Source organism: Bos mutus, unplaced genomic scaffold (assembly GCF_027580195.1).
Source record: "Bos mutus isolate GX-2022 unplaced genomic scaffold, NWIPB_WYAK_1.1 CTG197, whole genome shotgun sequence".
Lineage (NCBI taxonomy): Eukaryota > Metazoa > Chordata > Mammalia > Artiodactyla > Bovidae > Bos > Bos mutus.
Window position 1 is genome coordinate 204399 of NW_027219421.1, and position 21292 is coordinate 225690.

The following is a 21292-nucleotide window of genomic DNA, read 5'->3' on the forward strand; positions in this document are numbered from 1 at the left end:
CATGGGCGGAGGAGCATTGTAGGCTACAGTCCATGGGGTCCCAAAGAGTCGGACATGACTGAGCAACTTTACTTTCACTTTGTGTTCATAGCAACATTATTCACAGTGGCCAAAAGTTGAAAGTTTCCCAGTATCTATCAACTAATGGATGGATAAATATGGTATATTTTTACAGTGAAATATTATTATTGAACCTTAGAAAGAAAGATAATTCCAATGTATAGATAAACCTTGAGGAGATCATGCTAAATGAAATAAGCCAGAAACAAAAGGAATGAATACTGTATGATTCCAGTTGTATGAGGTCCCTAGAGAGGTCAGATTTATAAAGGCAGGTAGAAGAATGGTAGTTGCCAGGGACTAGGGTATGGGGGGTAGGAAGCACTGTTTAATGGGAACAGAGTTTCAGTTTTATGAGGCAAAAAAAAAAAAATGCTCTGGAACTTGGTTGCACAACGATATGAATGTACTTAACTCTGAACTGGCCACTTAAAATTGTTAAGTTGGTAAGTTTTAGGTTACATGCATTGTACCACAAATAAAAGATGGCTTCTGGGACATGCTTTGCGATTTGGGGTCTGTATCTCACAGGACCCTGAGGCTTCTTAAGATCAGGAAGCATCTTCTTTTCATCTTCCCTAGAAAGTGGCATTCTGCAGGACACAGAGACAGTCCTGAGGGACTGCTGACTAGGAGGGCGAGTGATTGACACACAGGTGAGCAACCAGTAACTAAAAGACACACACACAATAACTCTATAAACAACTGACTGCCTAGACATGTTAAATTCCTTAAGAACCACTTTTAAAATTCTTACCACCACAGACCCATCTAGTGAACTATAGCCATAATATAATGAGTCATACCCTTGTAACATGAAAGAATATTCAACTTAATGCTCAAATGATACCCAGGGAACAGCTTCAGTTAGTTAAATGGCAAAGCTCACTTCTAATTATTTATTTCCAGTTTCATTGTAGGTCAGGAGGAAGGCAAGGATTCCTATTTCAGGAAAACACTAACTGCACTTTTAATGAAATCCTGTCCTTGAAAGCTCTGCAAATGATGTTTGCTTACTTGGAGACAATGTGTCCATCTGATTTCCAGTTTTAAACATAAATCTGTTAATTTACACTCACCTTAAATTTCCCCCAAAGCCAAAAATATGAATTATCTAAGAAACTCTATAGTACAATTTAAGAACATAACAGATCTGTATTCTTTTAAGATCCCGAAGCATAGGATTATCTGTGATTCTAAAATGTATGAGAGAAGACTGGGTGTGGAGGCTGAATTAATAACTGCAGTAACAACTTTCAATCTGTGTCTTGCTCAACTCTCAGTATCACTGTTAGCTTCATTTCTGTTTGAAGATGATACTCGGACAGTGTGTTCATGAAGTGATTTAACTCCATTTGTGTACATCCCAGGTTCCCTCTCCTGCTTACCTGTTCCAGGCCCTGTCACCCCAGGACACCTCTTTGGTGTTGGATTTGACTGAGAGGCTTCTGCTAAAGGTTGAGGGGAAGGGAGTATGTGGGAATGAGTCCATTCACTAAATGTGGGACTTTATTCTCTTTCCCTCATTTCTTTTTTTCTTTCCTGATACGTGGAAGTTAAGTGTCAACAGGAAAGTGTAATATGTATGATGCTAGATTATAATTCATGAAAGAAATAGCAAGTAAAAATAATCCAAAATGAGGAAAATAGTATTCTAGGCTTCCTGACTAGACTGAACAAGGGTTGAGTTTTAAATGATTTTAAATGATACTTAAATGATTTTGTGATTGATTTGATAATTTTAGTGAGTCCTGGGCTATGGGTAAATTAATTGTGTTTTTGTTTTTTTTTTTTTTTCTTGCTCAGAGCTATTACTCGGATAATGCATTTTTACAGACACTTACTAGATTTTGCTATAATGTACAAAGATATTAGTTTCCTACCATTTCTCCTTTTTACATTTCCTCAGTTGTGGATGTGTCTGGCGGTAAAAGTAAAGTCCAATGCTGTAAATAGTAATATTGCAGAGGAACCTGGAATCAAGGTAAATTGGAAGTGGTCAAACAGGAGATGCCAAGAGTGATCATTACATTTTAGAAGTCAGTGAACTAAAATGGACAGGAATGGGCGAATTTAATTCAGATGACCATTACATCTACTGCTGTGAGCAAGAATACCTTTGAAGAAATGGAGTAGCCATCATAGTCAACAGAAGAGTCCAAAATGCAGTACTTGGGTACAGTCTCAAAAATGACAGAATGACCTCTTTTCATTTCCAAAGCAAACCATTCAGTATCACAGTAATGTAAGCCTATGCCCCAAGCACTAATGCCAAAGAAGCTGAACTTGAACAGTTCTATGAAGACCTACATGACCTTCTAGAACAAACACCCCAAAAAGATGTCCTTTTCATCACTGGGGACTGGAATGCAAAACTATGAAGTTAAGAGATACCTGGAGTAACAGGCAAGTTTGGCCTTGGAGTACAAAATGAAGCAGGGCAAAGGCTAACAGATTTTTGCCAAGAGAACACACTGGTCATAGCAAACATCCTCTTCCAATAACACAAGAGATGACTTTACACATGGACATCACGAGATTATCAATTCTGAAATCAGATTGATCACATTCTTTGAAACTGAAGATGGAGAAGCTCTATACTGTCAACAAAAACAAGACTGGAGCTGACTGAGGCTCAGATCATGAATTTCTCTTTGCAAAATTCAGACTTAAGTTGAAGAACATAGGGAAAACCTCTAGGCCATTCAGGTATGACCTAAATAAAATCCCTTAACGATTATACAGTTGAAGTGACAAATAGTCTCAAGGGAGTAGATCTGAAAGACAGAGTGCCTGAACATCTATGGATAGAGGTTCATAACATTGTACAGGAGGCAATGATCAAAACCATCCCCAAGGAGAATAAATGCAAAAAAACAAAATGGTTGTCTGAAGAGTCCTTACAAATAGCTGAGAAAAGAAGAGAAGTGAAAGGCAAGGGAGAAAAGGAAAAGTATACTCATCTGAATGCAGAGTTCTAATGAATAGCAAGAAGAGATAAGAAAGCCTTAAGTGAACACTCCAAAAAAAAAAAAAAAATAGAGGAAAACAATAAAATAGGAAAGACTAGAGATCTGTTCAAGAAAATTAAAGATACCAAGGGACTATTTCATGTAAAAATGGGCACAATAAAGTATAGAAACAATATGGACCTAACAGAAGTAGATGAAAAGGTGGCAAGAATATACAGAAGTACTATACAAAAAAAGGTCTTAATGACCTGGATAACCAGGATGATGTGGTCACTCACCTAGGGCCAGACATCCTAGAATGTGAAGTTAAGTGGGCCTTAGGAAGCATCACTATGAACAAAGCTAGTTGAAGTGATGGAATTCCAGTTGAGCTAGTTCAGATCCTAAAAGATGATGCTGTTAAAGTGCTGCACTCAATATGCCAGCAATTTTGGAAAACTCAGCAGTGGCCACAGGACTGGAAAAGGTCAGTTTTCATTCCAATCCCAAAGAAGGACAATGCCAAAGAATGTTCAAACTACCACACAATTGCACTCATTTCACATGCTAACAAGGTAATATTCTAAATCTTTCAAGCTAGGTTTTAACAGTATGTGTGAACCAAGCACTTCTAGATGTACAAATTGGATTTAGAAAAGGCAAAGAAACCAGATATCCAATTGCCAACATCCTTTGGTCATAAAAAAAGCAAGGGAATTCCAGAAAAACACCTACTTCTGCTTGATTGACTACACTAAAGCTTTTGATCGTGTGGATTACAACAAACTGTGGAGTATTCTTAATAAGGTGGGAATACCAGACCACCTTACCTGCCTTCTGAGAAACGTGTATGTAGGTAGAGAAGCCACAGTTAGAACCAGACTTGGAACAGCAGACTGGTTCAAACTTGGTAACAAGTACATCAAGGCTGTATATTGTCATTCTGCTTATTTAACTTATACACAGAGAACATCATGCAAAATGCAGGCTGGATGAATCACAAGCTGCAATCAAGATTGCTAGGAGAAATATCAACAATCTTAGATATGCATATGACACCACTCTTATTGCAGAAAGCAAAGAGGAACTAAAGAGCCTCTTAATGAAAATGAAAGAGAAGACTGAAAAAGCTGGCTTAAAACCAAACATTCAAAAGACGAAGATCATAGCATCTGGCCCCATTACTTCATGGCAAATAGATGCGGAGACAGTGGAAACAGTGACAAACAGTGACAGTCACAAAGAGTCAGACATGACTGAGCGACTGAACTGAAATGATATAGCCATTAAAATAAATATAGTTTTGATATGCTAAATGAAAACAGATTACAACAGCATGTTCATATTAATCTGCTTTTGTTTAAATATATGAATTTATATCTTTAAGAACACATACACAGAAATGAAAAGAAAGGGAAAAAGAAATACACACTGAAATCTGCAAAGAAAATGTATCAACACCTTAAAAAATGGTTTTATCAGAATGCTGTGGTAATGACTAGTAGTTATTTGTTTTTCAAAATCATTTGTACTCATAGTGATTAAGAAAAAAGTTTGTTTTATTTTATTTTTTAAAAGATAATGCAGCCTGACACTCAGGTGTTGACTGTAGACCTTAAAATTAGAGATTGAGCCATGGAACACTGCAAGTGTACAATCTTCAGGGCTTGGCAGCATGCTGGACTGAGGGAAAGCTGGAAGTAAGATGGACAGTTGAGCCTGGAAAAGAAGTAATGACAGTTAAGTGGGGAAGTCAGAGGGAGCAGTTGTTTTGTGTGGGGCGTTGTGTGTTGATCATGTTGAGTTTGTGTATGAAGAGAGATCCAGGTGCAAATGTCTAACAAGTTGGAGAGCTCCTTATGTTACTGAAATTAATAACAGGACAGACAAGACATTCAGACAAGGCTTTACTGGGGTCCCTACTGCAGCAGGAGGGAGCAAAAACAAGTAATAGTTTCCCTAGGCATTCCTTGGCAGTGGGGTGAGCTAGTTCCTTATATGGGAAGAGGGTTAAGGTAGGTCCAGGGGTGGGAGGGCTGGCTTAGGTGGCTTGCCCACTGCTTTGGTGGTATTGTGGGCATGCACAGTACCCTGTTTTTGCTCCCAGTTCTTCAGAAGTAGCAGTTGGGCTTTTTTTGGTCTTTTTGTACCCTTTTGTCTGCAATTTGCCCCAACTGCATAGGCCTACAGTTATTTTTAGTCCCTTATGGTTTCTTTGTATTTTGTTGTTCAAGATGTTTGTCCAGGTGCAGAGACTGCAGGAAGGGTCCCAGGTCCCAGCCTATCTCAGTCAGAGACAAACCCCAGCCTTCTTGGGAAAACAGAAAGTCAGTTGGGACAAAGCTAATGTAAGATCTTCTTCAGGTGTCTTTGGTGTTAGGAATGTAAAAGTACTGACACTGGGATCATCTCCATAGGCAATTGTTAAAACCCATTGGTGACTATGAAAGACTTTCAGACTATAGTTTTGATGACTGACTGGTAGAATAGCCAGAGCCAAGTTTTCTTTGAATTGCCTTTTTCTTTCTTCACTGGAATTTGGAGCTCACAGTCCTGTGGTCATGAGCAGCTCTTGGTGCTCCTGCATATCTCAGCCCTCTTACCCAAAGTCTACAAGAGTTCTAGTTTGCACAGATGGGTCAATTTCAGTGGAACTGGTAGCATGGGAATATGCACACGTTCTCACAGACACAGTTCTCCTCACCTGTGTCCTAAGGTAAGTTAGTTTACATATGAGAACACCCAGAAATACAGGCATACGTGTTTTTTTTTTTTCCCATTGATATGATATTGTATTTTTTACAAATTGGACATTTGTGCCAATTCTATCTCAAGAAAGTTCATTGGCACCATTTTTCCTACAGAATTTGCTCACTTTGTGTCTCGTTGTGATAGTTTGGTATTTCTCACAATATTTCAAACTTTCTCATTATTATTATTTCTTATGGTGATCAGTGAACTTTAATGTTCTCATAATCTGCTGAATATTCTGGTAGTTAGAAATTTTTAACAATCAAGTATTTGAAAATTGAGGTATGTGTATTGTTTTTTAGATAAATACAGTTAGTAAACTACAATATACCAAACATAACTTTAAGATGCACAGAGAAACAAAAATAGTGTATGACACCTTATTTTTGCAGTATTCACTTTATTGCAGTGGTCTGGAACCAAGTCCGAAATAGCTTCAAGGTCTGCCTGTACACAGAACATATGAACCATATATTTGGCTCTACACCTGCCTTACTCTAATTTAGAGTAGCCCATCTAAATTACATAAATTAGAATTTACAATAAGGTATGAAATGGCTACAAAGATAAATCAGCCAAAGCCACTTTTCTCATTTTAATCTCTATAAATGTTAAGTTCTTTTTAAAAATTCCATTACTGATTTCACAGAATAAGCTTTGAAACTTTGGAGGTTTTCAAATGAAAAATATGTGAGGTTCCAAGTATATAATCTGTCCTCAGAAACGTCTAGTTCTTCTATTTAAAGCCTTGAGTTTTAAAAATTTACTGAATTAATTTACAAATGATTGAAAGCATGTCTCGCACCCCTCACTAATTCCAGATTCCTAAACAGAGATGAAATCATCTCCTGGGAAGTTTCCATCAGGAATCATCAGTTGGGCAAGCTTAGTGGTTTAAAAAAATAAAAGAGTAGAACTAAATGTAACTTTGTTCTGTATTTTCCAAATCTCCTGTAAATATATTATCATTTAATAATTTAAAAAATAAGAAACAGTAAAAAAAAAAAAAAGCCACTTTCTGCATACATGTTTGAATGCAGACAGGTAAAAGCTAGTTTTACAGTACAGTTTCATTTCTTACCTGCATTTTACCTCCATTATATTGATTTTTCTATCATAGTGTTAGTGCACTTAATTTCTCTCTGCTTTGGCTTTAATAAATAGACTGATACTTAACATGTGTGTTTCCTAGGTGCAATTGTAAATATAAATTGGTTTGTAAAATGCCTTTTTGAAGTGCTGAGATGATAGATCCCTATAAATAGCAAATGTTTCTGTTGTTGTTAAGTCTCATTATGTTAGTTTTATCTACTGGCTACTGCCTTTTATGACACTGAAACCTGAATTTTATAATTTTAAAATGTTTCTTTCCAAGACAGAAAATCATTAAGATATTTATTTAATATCAGGAATTGATGTAGTTTCTCTACCAAAGAATGATTCCTCTTAAATAATAGACCCTTCAGAAAATGAATAGTTGTTTGTATATAACAATTCTGACTTGACTTGTTCACATCGCTGTAAAATTTTCTACATAATTCTCAAGGTCAAAATACCCAAACCCTAGGAATAAAACTAATTTAGACTTAATTTTTCTGGACCACCTAGGATACTACTGACTTGTCACTGCCTGTAGATTCATTCTGTTATTTTTAACAATGAAGTTGTTGGATCTCAACTAGGACATTTGTCAATGTCTGACAGTTCTGGTTGCCACAATGTGGGGGATGTTTCTGATACCCAGTGTGTAAAGTCCAGAGATACTGCTGATCATCCTACAATATACAGGACAGGCCCCTAAATCACCCCCCCCAATAATGGATTATCTGGCCCCAATTTACAATAATTCCATGGTTGAGAAACATTTAGACTACCCTCTACATAGAACTTTTACAATTCAACACTCAGGGTTTTTCCCAGGTTCATTCAGTTCAGTTGCTCAGTCGTGTCCGACTCTCTGCAACCCCATGGGCTGCAGCACGCCAGGCCTCCCTGTCCATCACCAACTCCCAGGCTTTACTCAAACTCATATCCATTGAGTCAGTGATGTCATCCAGCCATCTCATCCTCTGTTGTCCTCTTCTCCTGCCCTCAATTTTTCCCAGCATCAGGGTCTTTTCAAATGAGTCAGCTCTTCACATCAGGTGGCCAAAGTATTGGAGTTTCAGCTTCAGCATCAGTCCTTCCAATGAACACTCAGGACTGATCTCCTTGCAGTCCAAGGGACTCTCAAGAGTCTTCTCCAACACCACAGTTCAAAAGCATCAATTCTTCAGTGCTTAGCTTTCTTTATTGTGTGTTATTAATTCTCAATTCCTCCTGTATCTCTTTACAGGTTGGCATTGTTGGAAGGACAGGAGCTGGAAAAAGTTCCCTCATTGCTGCCCTTTTTAGATTTTCAAAGCCTGAAGGTAAAATTCACATTGATGAGATCTTGACAACACAGTTGGGTGTTAAAGATTTAAGGATGAACATCTCGTCTATACCTCAGGTATGCACATCAGAATGTTTTCACACGTTCTTTTTATACAGCACCTAGGTTTAATTACTTTTTATTTGATTGGGTTTTTCCAAATTACATAGAAGTATTGATCTTTTATTTCCCAGGAGACCATACTTTTTAGTAGCAGGTGTTTTCTTTTTATTTATTTATATATTTTTTAATTCTATTTTATTTTTAAACTTTACATAATTATATTAGTTCTTTTTTAATATTTTAATTGGAGGCTAATTACTTTATAATATTGTGGTGGTTCCTGCCATACATTCACATGAATCAGCCCTGGGTGTACATGTGTTCCCCATTCTAAACCCCCCTACCACTTGCCTCCCCATCCCATCCCTCAGGTTCATCCCAGTGCACCAGCCCTGAGCACCCTGTCTCGTGCATTGAACCTGGACTGGTGATCTATTTCACATATGATAATATACATGTTTCAATTCTATTCTCTCAAATCATCCCACCCCTGCCCTCTCCCACAGAGTCCAAAAGTTTGTTCTTTACATCTTTGTCTCTTTTGCTGTCTCGCATATAGGGTCAACATTACCATCTTTCTAAATTCCATATATATGTGTTAATATACTATATTGGTATTTTTCTTTATGACTTACTTCACTCTGTATAATAGGCTCCAGTTTCAACCACCTCATGAGAACTGATTCAAATGCATTCTTTTTAATAGCTGAATAATATTTCATTGTGTATATGTACCACAGCTTTCTTATCCATTCGTCTGCTGATGGACATCTAGGTTGCTTCCATGTCCTGGCTATTGTAAACAGGTAGCAGGTATTTTCAACAGATGTTCTCAACCAATATCAGGTTTTAAAAAAAAAAATTATATTGAAGTGTAGTTGGTTTACGGTGTTGTTTTAGTGTCCAACAAAGTGATTCTGGTGTAGAGTAAAATGATTCTGTTGTAATATAATATGTAAGATATATTATTTATATGTGATATCTATTATAGATAATATATATGTAATATATATACACATACACATTCTTTTTAATTATGGTTTATTACAGGATATTGAATATATTTCCCTGTGCTATGCAGTAGGACCTTATTGTTTTTCCATTCTATATATAATAGTTTCAATCTGCTAATCCCAAACTCTCAATCCATCCCTCCCCCACCTTTCCATCCCCATGGCAACAACAAATATATTCCCTATATTTGAGTCTGTTTCTGTCTTGTAGATAAGTTCATTTGTGTCATATTTTAGATTCCATAGATAAGTGACATCATATGGTATTTGTCTTTGCCTTTCCCACTTCACTTACAATAGTCTCTAAGTCCATCAATATTGCTGAAATGGCATTATTTCATTCTTTTTTATGACTGAGTAGTATTTCATTGTGTTTGTATGTCTTATATAGAACTGTCATATGATCCAGCAGTTCTACTGTAGGGTGTAAACCAAAAAGAATTGAAGCAGGGTTTTGAAGAGATATCTGTGCATGCATATTCACAGCAGCATTATTCACAATAGCAGAAAGGTAGAGGCACCCAAGTGTCCACTGACAGATGACTGGATAAATAAAATGTGGTGCATAACATACAATGGAATGTTATTCACTCATATAAAGGAAGGAGATTCTGATACACACCACAACACAGATGAAGTTTGAGGGCATTATGCTAAGTTAAATAAGCCCCAGTCACAAATGAAAAATACCATATTATTCTGCTGATATGAGGTAACTATATAATTCATGAAGACAGGAAATAGAATTGTGGTTGCCAGGAGCTGCCAAGATTAAAGAGCAGGGAATTGTTGTTAATGGGTACAGAATGTCAGTTTTGCAAGATGAAAGGAATTCTATGGCTGAATGGTGGTGATCGCTATACAACAGTGTGGATGTATTTAATACCTCTTTGTGACCCTATGGACTGTAGCCCACCAGGCTCCTCTGCCCCATGGGATTTCCCAAGCCAGAATACTGGAGTGGGTTGCTATGCCTTTCTCCAAATACCACTGAACTGTGCACTTAAAAGTGGTTAAGGTAGAAAATTTTATGTTATGTGTATTTTACCACAATTAATTTTTTTAAATTTTATTTTATTTTTAAACTTCATAACATTGCATTAGTTTTGCCAAACATCGAAATTAAATTTTTTGAAAAATATATCCCTTTTTAGGAAAAATGGAAATTAATTTTCAGCATGTATCATCCTTGTATTTTGAGATTCCCTCTGGTTGTTAGATTTAATACTGTGATTATAGTAGAAAATGCATGAGTTTAGATTCCCAAGTTTTGTTTTGTTTTGTTTTTACTTTACAATATTGTATCGGTTTTGCCATACATCAACATGAATCCACCACAGGCGTACACGTGTTCCCCAACCTTAAACCCCCTCCCACCTCCCCCCCCGTACCATCCCTCTGGATCATCCCAGTGCACCAGCCCCAAGCATCCTGTATCCTGCATCAAACCTGAACTGGGCATCGAAACATGTATAATATCATATAAGATTCCCAAGTTTTAAGTTCTCATTGTCCTCACCCCTGCAATGGGCCAGATGAAATCAGCAGAAATAATGGGAATGTCTGTAAAGTTCTTTTATGTCCTTGGATGAAAGTATCAAGAAACATGCCCTGCATTGCTTTTAATGCTTCTTGATAAGAACAAGTTGTATGCTTGTGTACATAAAAGTGAAGTGAAAGTGAAGTCACACAGTCATGTCTGGCTCTTTGCGACCCTATGGACTGTAGCCTACCAGGTTCCTCTGTCCATGGGATTTTCCTGGCAAGAATACTGGAGTGGGTTTCCCTTTCCTTCTCCAGGAGATCTTCCTGACCCAGGGATTGAACTCAGGTCTCCCAAATTATAGGCAGATCCTTTACCGTCTGAGCCACCAGGGAAGTCATAAAAGAACTCTATAAATAAAGGAATAATGTTAGATGATTCTTAGCTCTGCCAGTAATGTATTGCAAACCTATCTGAGCAAAGACTAAACATATCATGACATTATCAGGGTTTTGTTCTCTTCAGTTGGTTTCCACACTACTTTTGAGCATGCTTTTGTACACACTCCAGAGAAAATGCTTATAAAACAGTGCTAAGCTTTGTATCCACATGGAATTGATCACCAACCATTGTATGCTTTTGTCTCCAAGGGGCAATGTTGGTTGAGAGTCTGGAGAGACTTTGCAGGGTGTAAAGGGCCCCAGGAAATCATTCAGGAAGCAGCCAAGGTAGAATATTTGAGTGTAGACAGAGTATCTACATGACCCACATTTTTATTCATGCTCTGCCTCATACGACTGTGAGGCCTTGATGAAGTCACTTGGCTTCCAAGCTTCAAAGTCCTTGTCCTTCAACTAGGTCTAGGAATTACTGCCACACAGATTTGTTGTGAAGATGTGACTGCATTAAAAAATGTTTGTGACCCATGCTTGGTTCTTGGTAACATTCAGTAAGTACTATCTTTATTCTTAGGGATCAGGGCACTGACATTTCCAATATTACCTCTGTTGTTGTTCAGTAGCTAAGTCATATCCGACTGTTTGCCATCCCATGAACTGCAGCACTCCACGCTTCTCTCTCCATCACTATCTCCCTGAGTTTGCTCACACTCATGTCCATTGAGTCAGTGATGCCATCCAACCATCTCATCCTCTGTCACCCCCTTATCCTCTTGCCCTCAATCCTTCCCAGCATCAGAGTCTTTTGCAATGAGTCAGCTCTTCACATCAGGTGGCCAAAGTATTGGAGCTTCAGCTTCAGCATCCATCCTTCCAATGAATATTCAGGGTTGATTTCCTTTTGGATTGACTGGCTTGATCTCGCAGTCCAAAGGACTCTCAAGAGTCTTTTCCAATACCATAGTTCAAAAGCAGCAATTTTTCAGCTCTAAGCCTTCTTTATGGTCCAGCTCTTACATCCATACTTGACAACTGGAAAAACCGTAGCTTTGACTACGTGGACTTTGGTCGGCAAAGTGACATCTCTGCTTTTCAATACTGTCCAGGTTTGTTATAGCTATTCTTCCAAGGAGCAAGCATCTTTTAATTTTGTGGCTGCAGTCACCATCCACAGTGATTTTGGAGCCCAGGAAAATAAAGTCTGTCACTGTTTCTACTTTTTCCCCTTCTACTTGCCATGAAGTGATGGGACCAGATGCCATGATCTTCGTTTTTTGAATGTTGAGTTTCAAGCCAGATTTTTCCCTCTCCTCTTTCACATTCCTCAACAGGCTCTTTAGTTCCTCTTCACTTTCTGCCATTAAAGTGATTCAGTTCAGTTCAGTTCAGTTACTCAGTCGTGTCTGACTCTTTGTGACCCCATGAACCGCAGCACACCAGGCTTCCCTGTCCATCACCAACTCCCAGAGTCCACCCAAACCCATGTCCATTGAGTCGGTGATGCCATCCAACCGTCTCATCCTCTGTTGTCCCCTTCTCCTCCTGCCCTCAATCTTATGCAGCATCAGGGTCTTTTCAAATGAGTCAGTTCTTTGCATGAGGTGGCCAAAGTATGGGAGTTTCAGCTTCAACATCAGTCCTTCCAATGAACACCCAGGACTGATCTCCTTTAGGATGGACTGGTTGGGTCTCCTTGCAGTACAAGGGACTCCCAAGAGTCTTCTCCAACACCACAGTTCAAAAGCATCAATTCTTCAGCACTCAGCTTTCCTTATAGTCCAACTCTCACATCCATACATGACCATTGGAAAAACCATAGCCTTAACTAGACGGACCTTTGTTGACAAAGAAATGTCTCTGCTTTTTAATATGCTGTCTAGGTTGGTCATAACTTTCCTTCCAAGGAGTAAGCATCTTTTGATTTCATGGCTGCAGTCAACATCTGCAGTGATTTTGGAGCCCAGAAAAATAAAGTCTGACACTGTTTCCCCATCTATCTGCCATGAGGTGATGGGACCAGATGCCATGATTTTAGTTTTCTGAATGTTGAGCTTTACACCAACTTTTTCACTCTCCTCTTTCACTTTCATCAACAGGCTCTTTAGTTTTCTTCACTTTCTGCCATAGGGTGGTGTCATCTGCATATCTTAGGTTATTGATATTTCTCCCTGCAATCTTGATTCCAGCTTGTGCTTCCTCCAGCCCAGCGTTTCTCATGATGTACTCTGCTTAGAAGTTAAATCAGCAGGGTGACAATATACAGCCTTGACGTACTCCTTTTCCTATTTGGAACCAGTCTGTTGTTCCATGTCCAGTTCTAATTGTTGCTTCCTGACCCGCATACATGTTTCTCAAGAGGCAGGTCAGATGGTCTGGTATTCCCATCTCTCAGAATTTCCCACAGTTTATTGTGATCCACACAGTCAAAGGCTTTGGCATAGTCAATAAAGCAGAAATAGATGTTTTTCTGGAACTCTCTTGCTTCTTCAATGATCCAGTGGATTGGCAATTTGATCTCTGGTTCTTCTGCCTTTTATAAAACCAGCTTAAAGTGGTATTATCTGCATATCTGAGGTTGTTGATACTTCTTCCAGCAATCTTGATTCTACCTTGTGACTCATCCAGCCCAGCATTTCACATAATGTTTTCTGCATTTAAGTTAAATAAGCAGGGATGACAGTCTGCAGCTTTGATGTACTGCTTTCCCAATTTTGAACCATTCTGTTGTTCCATATCTGATTTTAACTGTTGCTTCTCTACCTGCATACAGGTTTCTCAGAAGGCAGGTAAGGTGGTCTCGTATTCTAATCTCTTGAAGAATCTTCCACAGTTTGTTGTGATCTACATAGTCAAAGGCTTTAGTGTAGTCAATGAAGCAGAAATAGATGTTTTTTCTGGAATTGTCTTGCTTTTTCTATGAGCCAATGGATGTCATCAATTGGATCTCTGGTTCCTTTGCCTTTTTAAAATGTAGCTTGTACTTTTGGATTTGAGCTGGTTATTCCAGCAGTTCCAGACACTTGTGAAGAGTGAGATCCCCTCTTGTTCCCACATGTGTGCCTCCTCTTTTTCTACACATTCATTGAAAGGAGCTGATTGAACTCTTTTCTCCTGCCAATATTCTTGTGGCATGGTTTACTTGAGTCTTCCAGGAGAAACTTAAATGGCCTACATGTGTTTCAAAATTCCCTCTTGAAGCCCAGAAGAGGCATATATTTCCAGAGTAATTTGCTTGTGGTTCCTCCTGAAGCAGATGAATGCTAATGCTATGCTAAGTCACTTCAGTCCTGTCTGACTCTGTGCGATCCCATAGACGGCAGCCCACCAGGCTCCCCCGTCCCTGGGATTCTCCAGGCAAGAACACTGGAGTGGGTTGCCATTTCCTTCTCCAATGCACGAAAGTGAAAAGTGAAAGTGAAGTCGTTCAGTCGTGTCCGACTCTTAGCGACCCCATGGATTGCAGCCTAACAGGCTCCTCCGTCCATGGGATTTTCCAAGCAAGAGTACTGGAGTGGGGTGCCATTGCCTTCTCTGGAAGCAGATGAATAGGAAGAGCTATTTAAATCAAAGCAGTTTTATTATGACACAGGTCCTATGGGTTTCAGATAATCCTGACCTTGCAGTTAATAACGAGGTTCTGTGAGGCAGGTTGTCCTGACGCACCGGTAAGAGAATGTGGGGACCATCTGGTGCAGGATCAGAGGTGATATCTCCATGGAGAGAGGAGCCGCAGGCCCCAGGAGCTGACGTTGCCCTTGGATGTGTGGGGATGTTCTGTTCACACCTGTGAAGCAATTCCAGAGCCTAGAAGACTGGTTTACCAATGGAGAAAATAGCTTGCTCTTTATTCTTCAGTGCACATTGGCACTGAAGACTGCACATGAAGACTGTAAGATTTTTTCTTACAATTTTGCTTTAAGGCAGAAATAACTAACTGTGCTGTTGGTATTTCCCAGTATCACACCAGGATTGACAATTTATCTAGCTCTCTTGATGTAAAATTTGTCAAATTATAGCTTCATTATTTTACTAAGCAGATATTACCAGGAAGGCCTTTAGGAAAATCAAATCTTCCTTTCTCTTCTTCAGTTTTTTCTTAAGAGGACACACTTTAGCAATTTCTTTGGTTAGTGTTCAATGGTCTCCAGGATATTTTGCTATGTACTTTGTACAGTGGAAAATTAATTTACCAATACTGTTTTGTGAACAGGTATTTGCAACCTTATTATTAATGATTACAGTGAAATTTGATTTTCTTGGATTTTAATTCTGTTTTATAAGCACAGGAATAAAATGAATAAAGTTCACAGTAATAACATTTACTATTTGGGCTCTTTAGGAACCTTTTTTATTCAGTGGAGCAATGAGGAAAAATTTGGATCCCTTCAATGTGCATGAGGATGAGGAGCTGTGGGATGCTTTAGAAGAGGTAATTTAACTTGTTAGCGTCAGTATGTGTGTGTGTATATTTAAAGTATTGCAGGTAATTAAGGATACCATATAAGTTTAACCGACTTTGTTTACCTCCTAGCAGAACATTGATGACTTGAGTGCACTTAAAATGTGTATACTGATGATGATGAAAGCTAACAATATAATGCCTCAAGTTTTCCATTTAGCTTTTTCCCTAGAACCCAGAGCAACTAGACACATTTTTTTGTTTTTGTTTTTGTCTTTAGCAGAGCACTAAACTAGATGTTAAAATTATGGATTCAAATTCTACTAGTGACCTAGTGAATTAATTACCCTAATAAGACTATAATATTCATTGTATTTCTCTGGTCTTTGGGAACATCTACTATGTGGAGGCAATAATAGTTTTCCATTATTAACTAAAAGATAAATGAAATCATATGACTAAAATGCTGTGAAGTTTCATAAGAAAGTGTTTATAAAGGTAAATTATACAGTTGGAATGTGATAATAATTATATATTGGCAATAATGTCATTTTTATGCTGCACAGTGAATGCAGGTAACAGTACTCTGGAGCTTTTGCCAAGTTTTTATACAAATAGGTTCATTTTTAGAGGATGTTCTATTATTTGTGTAGTATTTTCCTTTGGATGACTTATTTGAATTTCCTTGAATGAAATGGATTTTGACTTTTAAGGTGCTGTTGGTTTGTATATTTTTTTCTCTTTTATTTATTTACTTTTTTAATTTTATTTTATTTTTAAACTTTACAATATTGTATTAGTTTTGCCAAATATTTTAACACATATTATTTTATGTATTTGTCATAGTTGTGCAAATTGATCCTGAGCTATTAATGGCAGAAACTATCCAGACTTGTAAACCACAAACTTATAATTGCTCATAGGGCCTAGCTCAGTCTCTTGCTTTTAAAAATTAGGCACTTAATAAATCAGATCAGATCAGATCAGATCATTCGCTCAGTCGTGTCCGACTCTTTGTGACCTCATGAATCGCAGCACACCAGGCCTCCCTGTCCATCACCAACTCCAGGAGTTCACCCAGACTCACGTCCATCGAGTCAGTGATGCCATCTGGCCATCTCATCCTCTATCATCCCCTCCTCCTCCTGCTCCCAATCCTTCCCAGCATCAGAGTCTTTTCCAATGAGTCAACTCTTCGCATGAGGTGGCCAAAGTACTGGAGTTTCAGCTTTAGCATTATTCCTTCAAAAGAAATCCCAGGGCTGATCTCCTTCAGAATGTACTGGTTGGATCTCCTTGCAGTCCAAGGGACTCTAAAGAGTTTTCTCCAACACCACAGTTCAAAAGCATCAATTCTTTGGCGCTCAGCCTTTTCACAGTCCAACTCTCACATCCATACATGACCACAGGAAAACCGTAGCCTTGACTTGATGAACCTTTGTTGGCAAAGTAATGTCTCTGCTTTTGAATATGCTATCTAGTTTGGTCATAACTTTCCTTCCAAGGAGTAAGCGTCTTTTAATTTCATGGCTGCAGTCATTATCTGTAGTGATTTTGGAGCCCAGAAAAATAAAGTCTGACACTGTTTCCATTGTTTTCCCATCTATTTCCCATGAAGTGATGGGACCAGATGCCATGATCTTCGTATTCGATCTCTTCATTCAGAGAAGTGCAGCTTATTTATTTAAAAAAAAAAAAAAAAAATTGTGCTTTGTTTTTTTCACAAATCCTAGTGACCAATTGCTCCCCAACTCTTCATTCTGTCATTTAGTGTCACCCCTCTGGGAGATCTCTGTAATCTGTAGTATACAGATGAGCTGTAACTCTGAACAAGTAGATTTGAAGGACTAACAATTTCCTGCCAGTAATTCTGATTTCTGAAAGCATGTGGGCACTGAGTCTTTACATACCCACCCTGCTTTCCAACAACTGTGGGGATTTTATTTTCCCAATTTGGATCAATTGTTTCAGTTGATTCAATTGTCTACTTGAAAAGCAGTGGATCTCTGATTTCATTTAAATTTATTAGTCTTTCTACAGTGAAATTCTAGAAGAAAGAGGTGGGGAGAGCAGTGAACTATCAAATGTAAATAAAGATAGTATGATCCACTTCTGTCGAACTCACAGGAAGATATAATGGGGACATTATCAGACATATCATTGTCATGACATTATCAGCTTAAAAAGCTGGACATACTTGTAACTTATTTTCCTATTTGTTTCCAATCTTGAGATCTCTCTTCACAGATTTTCAGGTAGTAAAATTACTCGAGAATTTTAGAACACATTGTTACATAGGCAGTAAAGAAATATTAATTGGGAGACAAATTCTGTTGAAAACTATCTTAGAACTTGGCTCTAACTTACATTTAAATCATCTGTAGGAGCCAAGTTTAGAATAAAATGTATTCACCTCTGAATTCTAAAAATGATAAAGTGGTTGAAATGGTAGATGATACTAAGATCCAGCTTTATTTAAACTATATTTGAAGTTTATGTAAATAGAAATAAACATGAGTTTATTTCATAAAGTGAAGTGTATGGTTTCCATGTGTTGCTTCTGGAATTGACCCTGTTACTTTAGTGATATCTCTTAGTGAGAAGTCATCCTATCATTCTGTTTCTCTAGGAATTTTTTTCTTTATGATTTTGTTTTTAACCTAAGATTTGGTATCCTAGTTTTTAGAAAACATACCAAATCTTTCATTGAAAAAACATAAAAATGTTATAAAGAAATACTGCCTAGAGAAACACAATGATGGGATGATTTTTCAGTCTAAGGAATATCACTAGAGCAAAGAGGTCAATTTTTAGGTTGCCTAAAACCCCAATCACTAGTTTATAAATGACATCAAATTGGAAATGTGAACCAGACTTGTACAGTCAGCCTAAGAGTAAGAAGGCACTGCTGTTTTCCTCTTTAAGAACTTCAGTTAAAAAGTAAAAGATGCTTTTAAATTTTTTTTTAAGTCCCCTTAATTCTGTCTCTCCTTCTCCCTTGAAGGAGGTCGACATTCAAAAGGGAGACAGCTCAATGGATGCTGCCCATCTCACTTTGGTTATTTTTCAGGATATTCTAAAAATACATTTTTCATATACTGAAAAACAACAACAATATTTGGGCTTCCCAGGTGGCTCAGTGGTAAAGAATCCACCTGCAGTTCAGGAGATGAGGATTTGATCCCTGGGTCAGAGATGCCCTGAAAGAAATGGCAACCCATTCCAGTATTCTTACCTGGGAAATTCCATGGACAGAGGAGCCTGGTGGGATTGCAAGAGTTGGACATGAATGAGCAACTAAACAACAACAACTATAAACTGAAGAAGGTTCACCAGAAATTAGTGCTGATTCAGTTCAGTTCAGTCGCTCAGTTGTGTCTGACTCTTTACGACCCCATGAATCGCAGCATGCCAGGCCTCCCTGTCCATCACCAACCCCGGAGTTCACTGAGACTCACGTCCATCGAGTCAGTGATGCCATCCAGCCGTCTCATCCTCTGTCATCCCCTTATCCTCCTGCCCCCAATCCCTCCCAGCATCAGTCTTTTCCAATGAGTCAACTCTTCATGATGAGGTGGCCAAAGTATTGGGGTTTTAGCTTCAGCATCTTTTGCTCCAAAGAAATCCCAGGGCTGATCTCCTTCAGAATGGACTGGTTGGATCTCTTTGCAGTCCAAGGGACTCTCAAGAGTCTTCTCCAACACCACAGTTCAAAAGCATCAATTCTTCAGCGCTCAGCTTTCTTCACAGTCCAACTCTCACATCCATACATGACCACTGGAAAAACCATAGCCTTGACTAGACGGATGATTGGGGCACCTTAAAAGCAAATGCAGCTCTCCTAATACAACATGAATAGTGACTGAAGATGAAGCACAAAGGTTAAAAGGGCACAGTAGATAAAACTGGAAATGAATCATCGATGTGTTGCTTCTGTTAAAAAACAAAACAGCTTAGATTCTGGGATATGCTCTTAAGAGTGTGGTATGTCATGTCAAAACTGGGGAAAAAAAGCATGTAGTTAAAGGTTCGATATTGATAGTGTCTCTGTTAGGGCACAAGTAGATTTTATCACACAGGAAACCAAGATACAGAAACCTGGGCTTTAGCAGACTGTGCATCTGGAACCACGTGGTTCAGTCCTTGCAGTGGGACAGGTCACATGTCCATTTGCCGGGGCCTTGTATTCAAGTGAACAGGCTGTCCCTTTACTTCCTTTACTGCTCGTCCTGCTCTAGTAAAAGCTCTTCCCCATCTGTTGCTTGCGTTTCACTGTCTCCTTCCTGCCCACACCAGCCTTTCTTTTTGAGAAGTAAGAAGGTTCTGCAAACAATCTGACATCTATGTTAACTTCTTGTGAGAGGCGTTGGCACCTGGTTGGTAGATGCAGTACACACAGTAGGTTACTCTGAAAATGTTTATGATAATAGAAATGAGGTGTCTTACAAGTTCAGTTTATTAGTTTCAGCTTGGCTGCAGTTTTGCTCAAAAATTATCTGAAGATCAGAACAAATTCATATGTACAGAATCAAAAATAATTCTGTTACTGGGCTATATTATTTTGATTAGTTTTACTTGCTCTGTCTTCCTTAAATTATAAGTTTTCAAAATGGTTTCCACAGTTTAAAAGTATGATGTTATGATATCTTGAAACCAGTTAATTGTTATAAGGAACATATTTCTTTTACAATTAATGACATTTAAGAAAAATAGAATTACATATGAATGATCTGTATATATGGGTTTATTTCCTAATTTATAGGAACAGATATGTCACAGGTTGAGATGAACTTGTGACTTCATTCATGCCATTAACAAATATCTATGAAGAGCTTTCTAGATAGGCAGTGTTTCAGATTCTGGGGCTCTCACAGTCATCAAAAGAGGCAAAGTCTCTACCCTTTTGGAACTTGTATTTTCATAGAGAAGATGAAAAACAAGGTAATTCATGTGTAATAAAATTTCAGTACTGACACATGCAAAGGAGAGAAATAAAGCAGGAAGGACATGAGGAGAGATCGTTGTTGTTTAATCACTAACTCTTTGTGATGCCATGGATTATAGTCCTCCAAGCTCCGTTGTCCATTGGATTTTCCAGGCAAGAATCCTGGAGTGGGTTGCCATTTCTTTCTCTGGGGATCTTCCCAACCTAGGGTCGAACCCTTGTTTCCTGCATCTTCTCCATTGGCAGGCGGATTTTTACCACTGAGCCACCAGGGAGGCTGGAAGAGAGACTAGCTGACAGCTATATTAATAATGGGCAATATCTATTGATCTCTTTATTTCAAGCACTGTTGAAAATTCTATACATATTGATTTATTTTATACTCTGATGATCTTAGGAGGTGGATACCTTTATTGTTTCATTAAAGAGAAACTTCATATTCATATCATTCTCATAACCATCCCTAATTCATAAATGAAGACAGAATCTCAGAAAACAGTGCCTTCTGAAAATCATTTTCTCACAGCCTTTATTCATTGTCAGGCTGATATGGACAACCTGGAAGGGAGTCAAAAACCAGATTTGTGATGAGATATCATTTGAGTCAGGGCCAGTGTGAGAATGTTTCTTCAGAGTCAGGATGTCACTCTTAAAAAGACCGCTTTCCATATACAAGGATTACCAAAGTCAACTCAGAGGGAAAAGCAAGAACAGCCTTGCTATTGTCACACTTTTGGTCAGTCTCATCACCTGGGTGAGTATCTATGAACATGTTTCATAGAATACTCAATAAACCTCTTCCTTGTAACTGGGGAC

General features: G+C 38.3%; 1 protein-coding gene across 1 annotated transcript in view; it reads left to right on the plus strand.

Moving 5' to 3' along the window:
* Positions 1–15874, plus strand: part of LOC102280321 (ATP-binding cassette sub-family C member 4) — a 219622-nt gene extending 203748 nt beyond the window's left edge. Inside the window, 3 exon segments of the mRNA XM_070366731.1 lie at positions 8098–8253; positions 15472–15561; positions 15812–15874. Coding sequence (XP_070222832.1) covers positions 8098–8253; positions 15472–15561; positions 15812–15874 — 309 coding nt within the window.
* The last annotated feature ends 5418 nt before the right edge of the window (positions 15875–21292 follow it).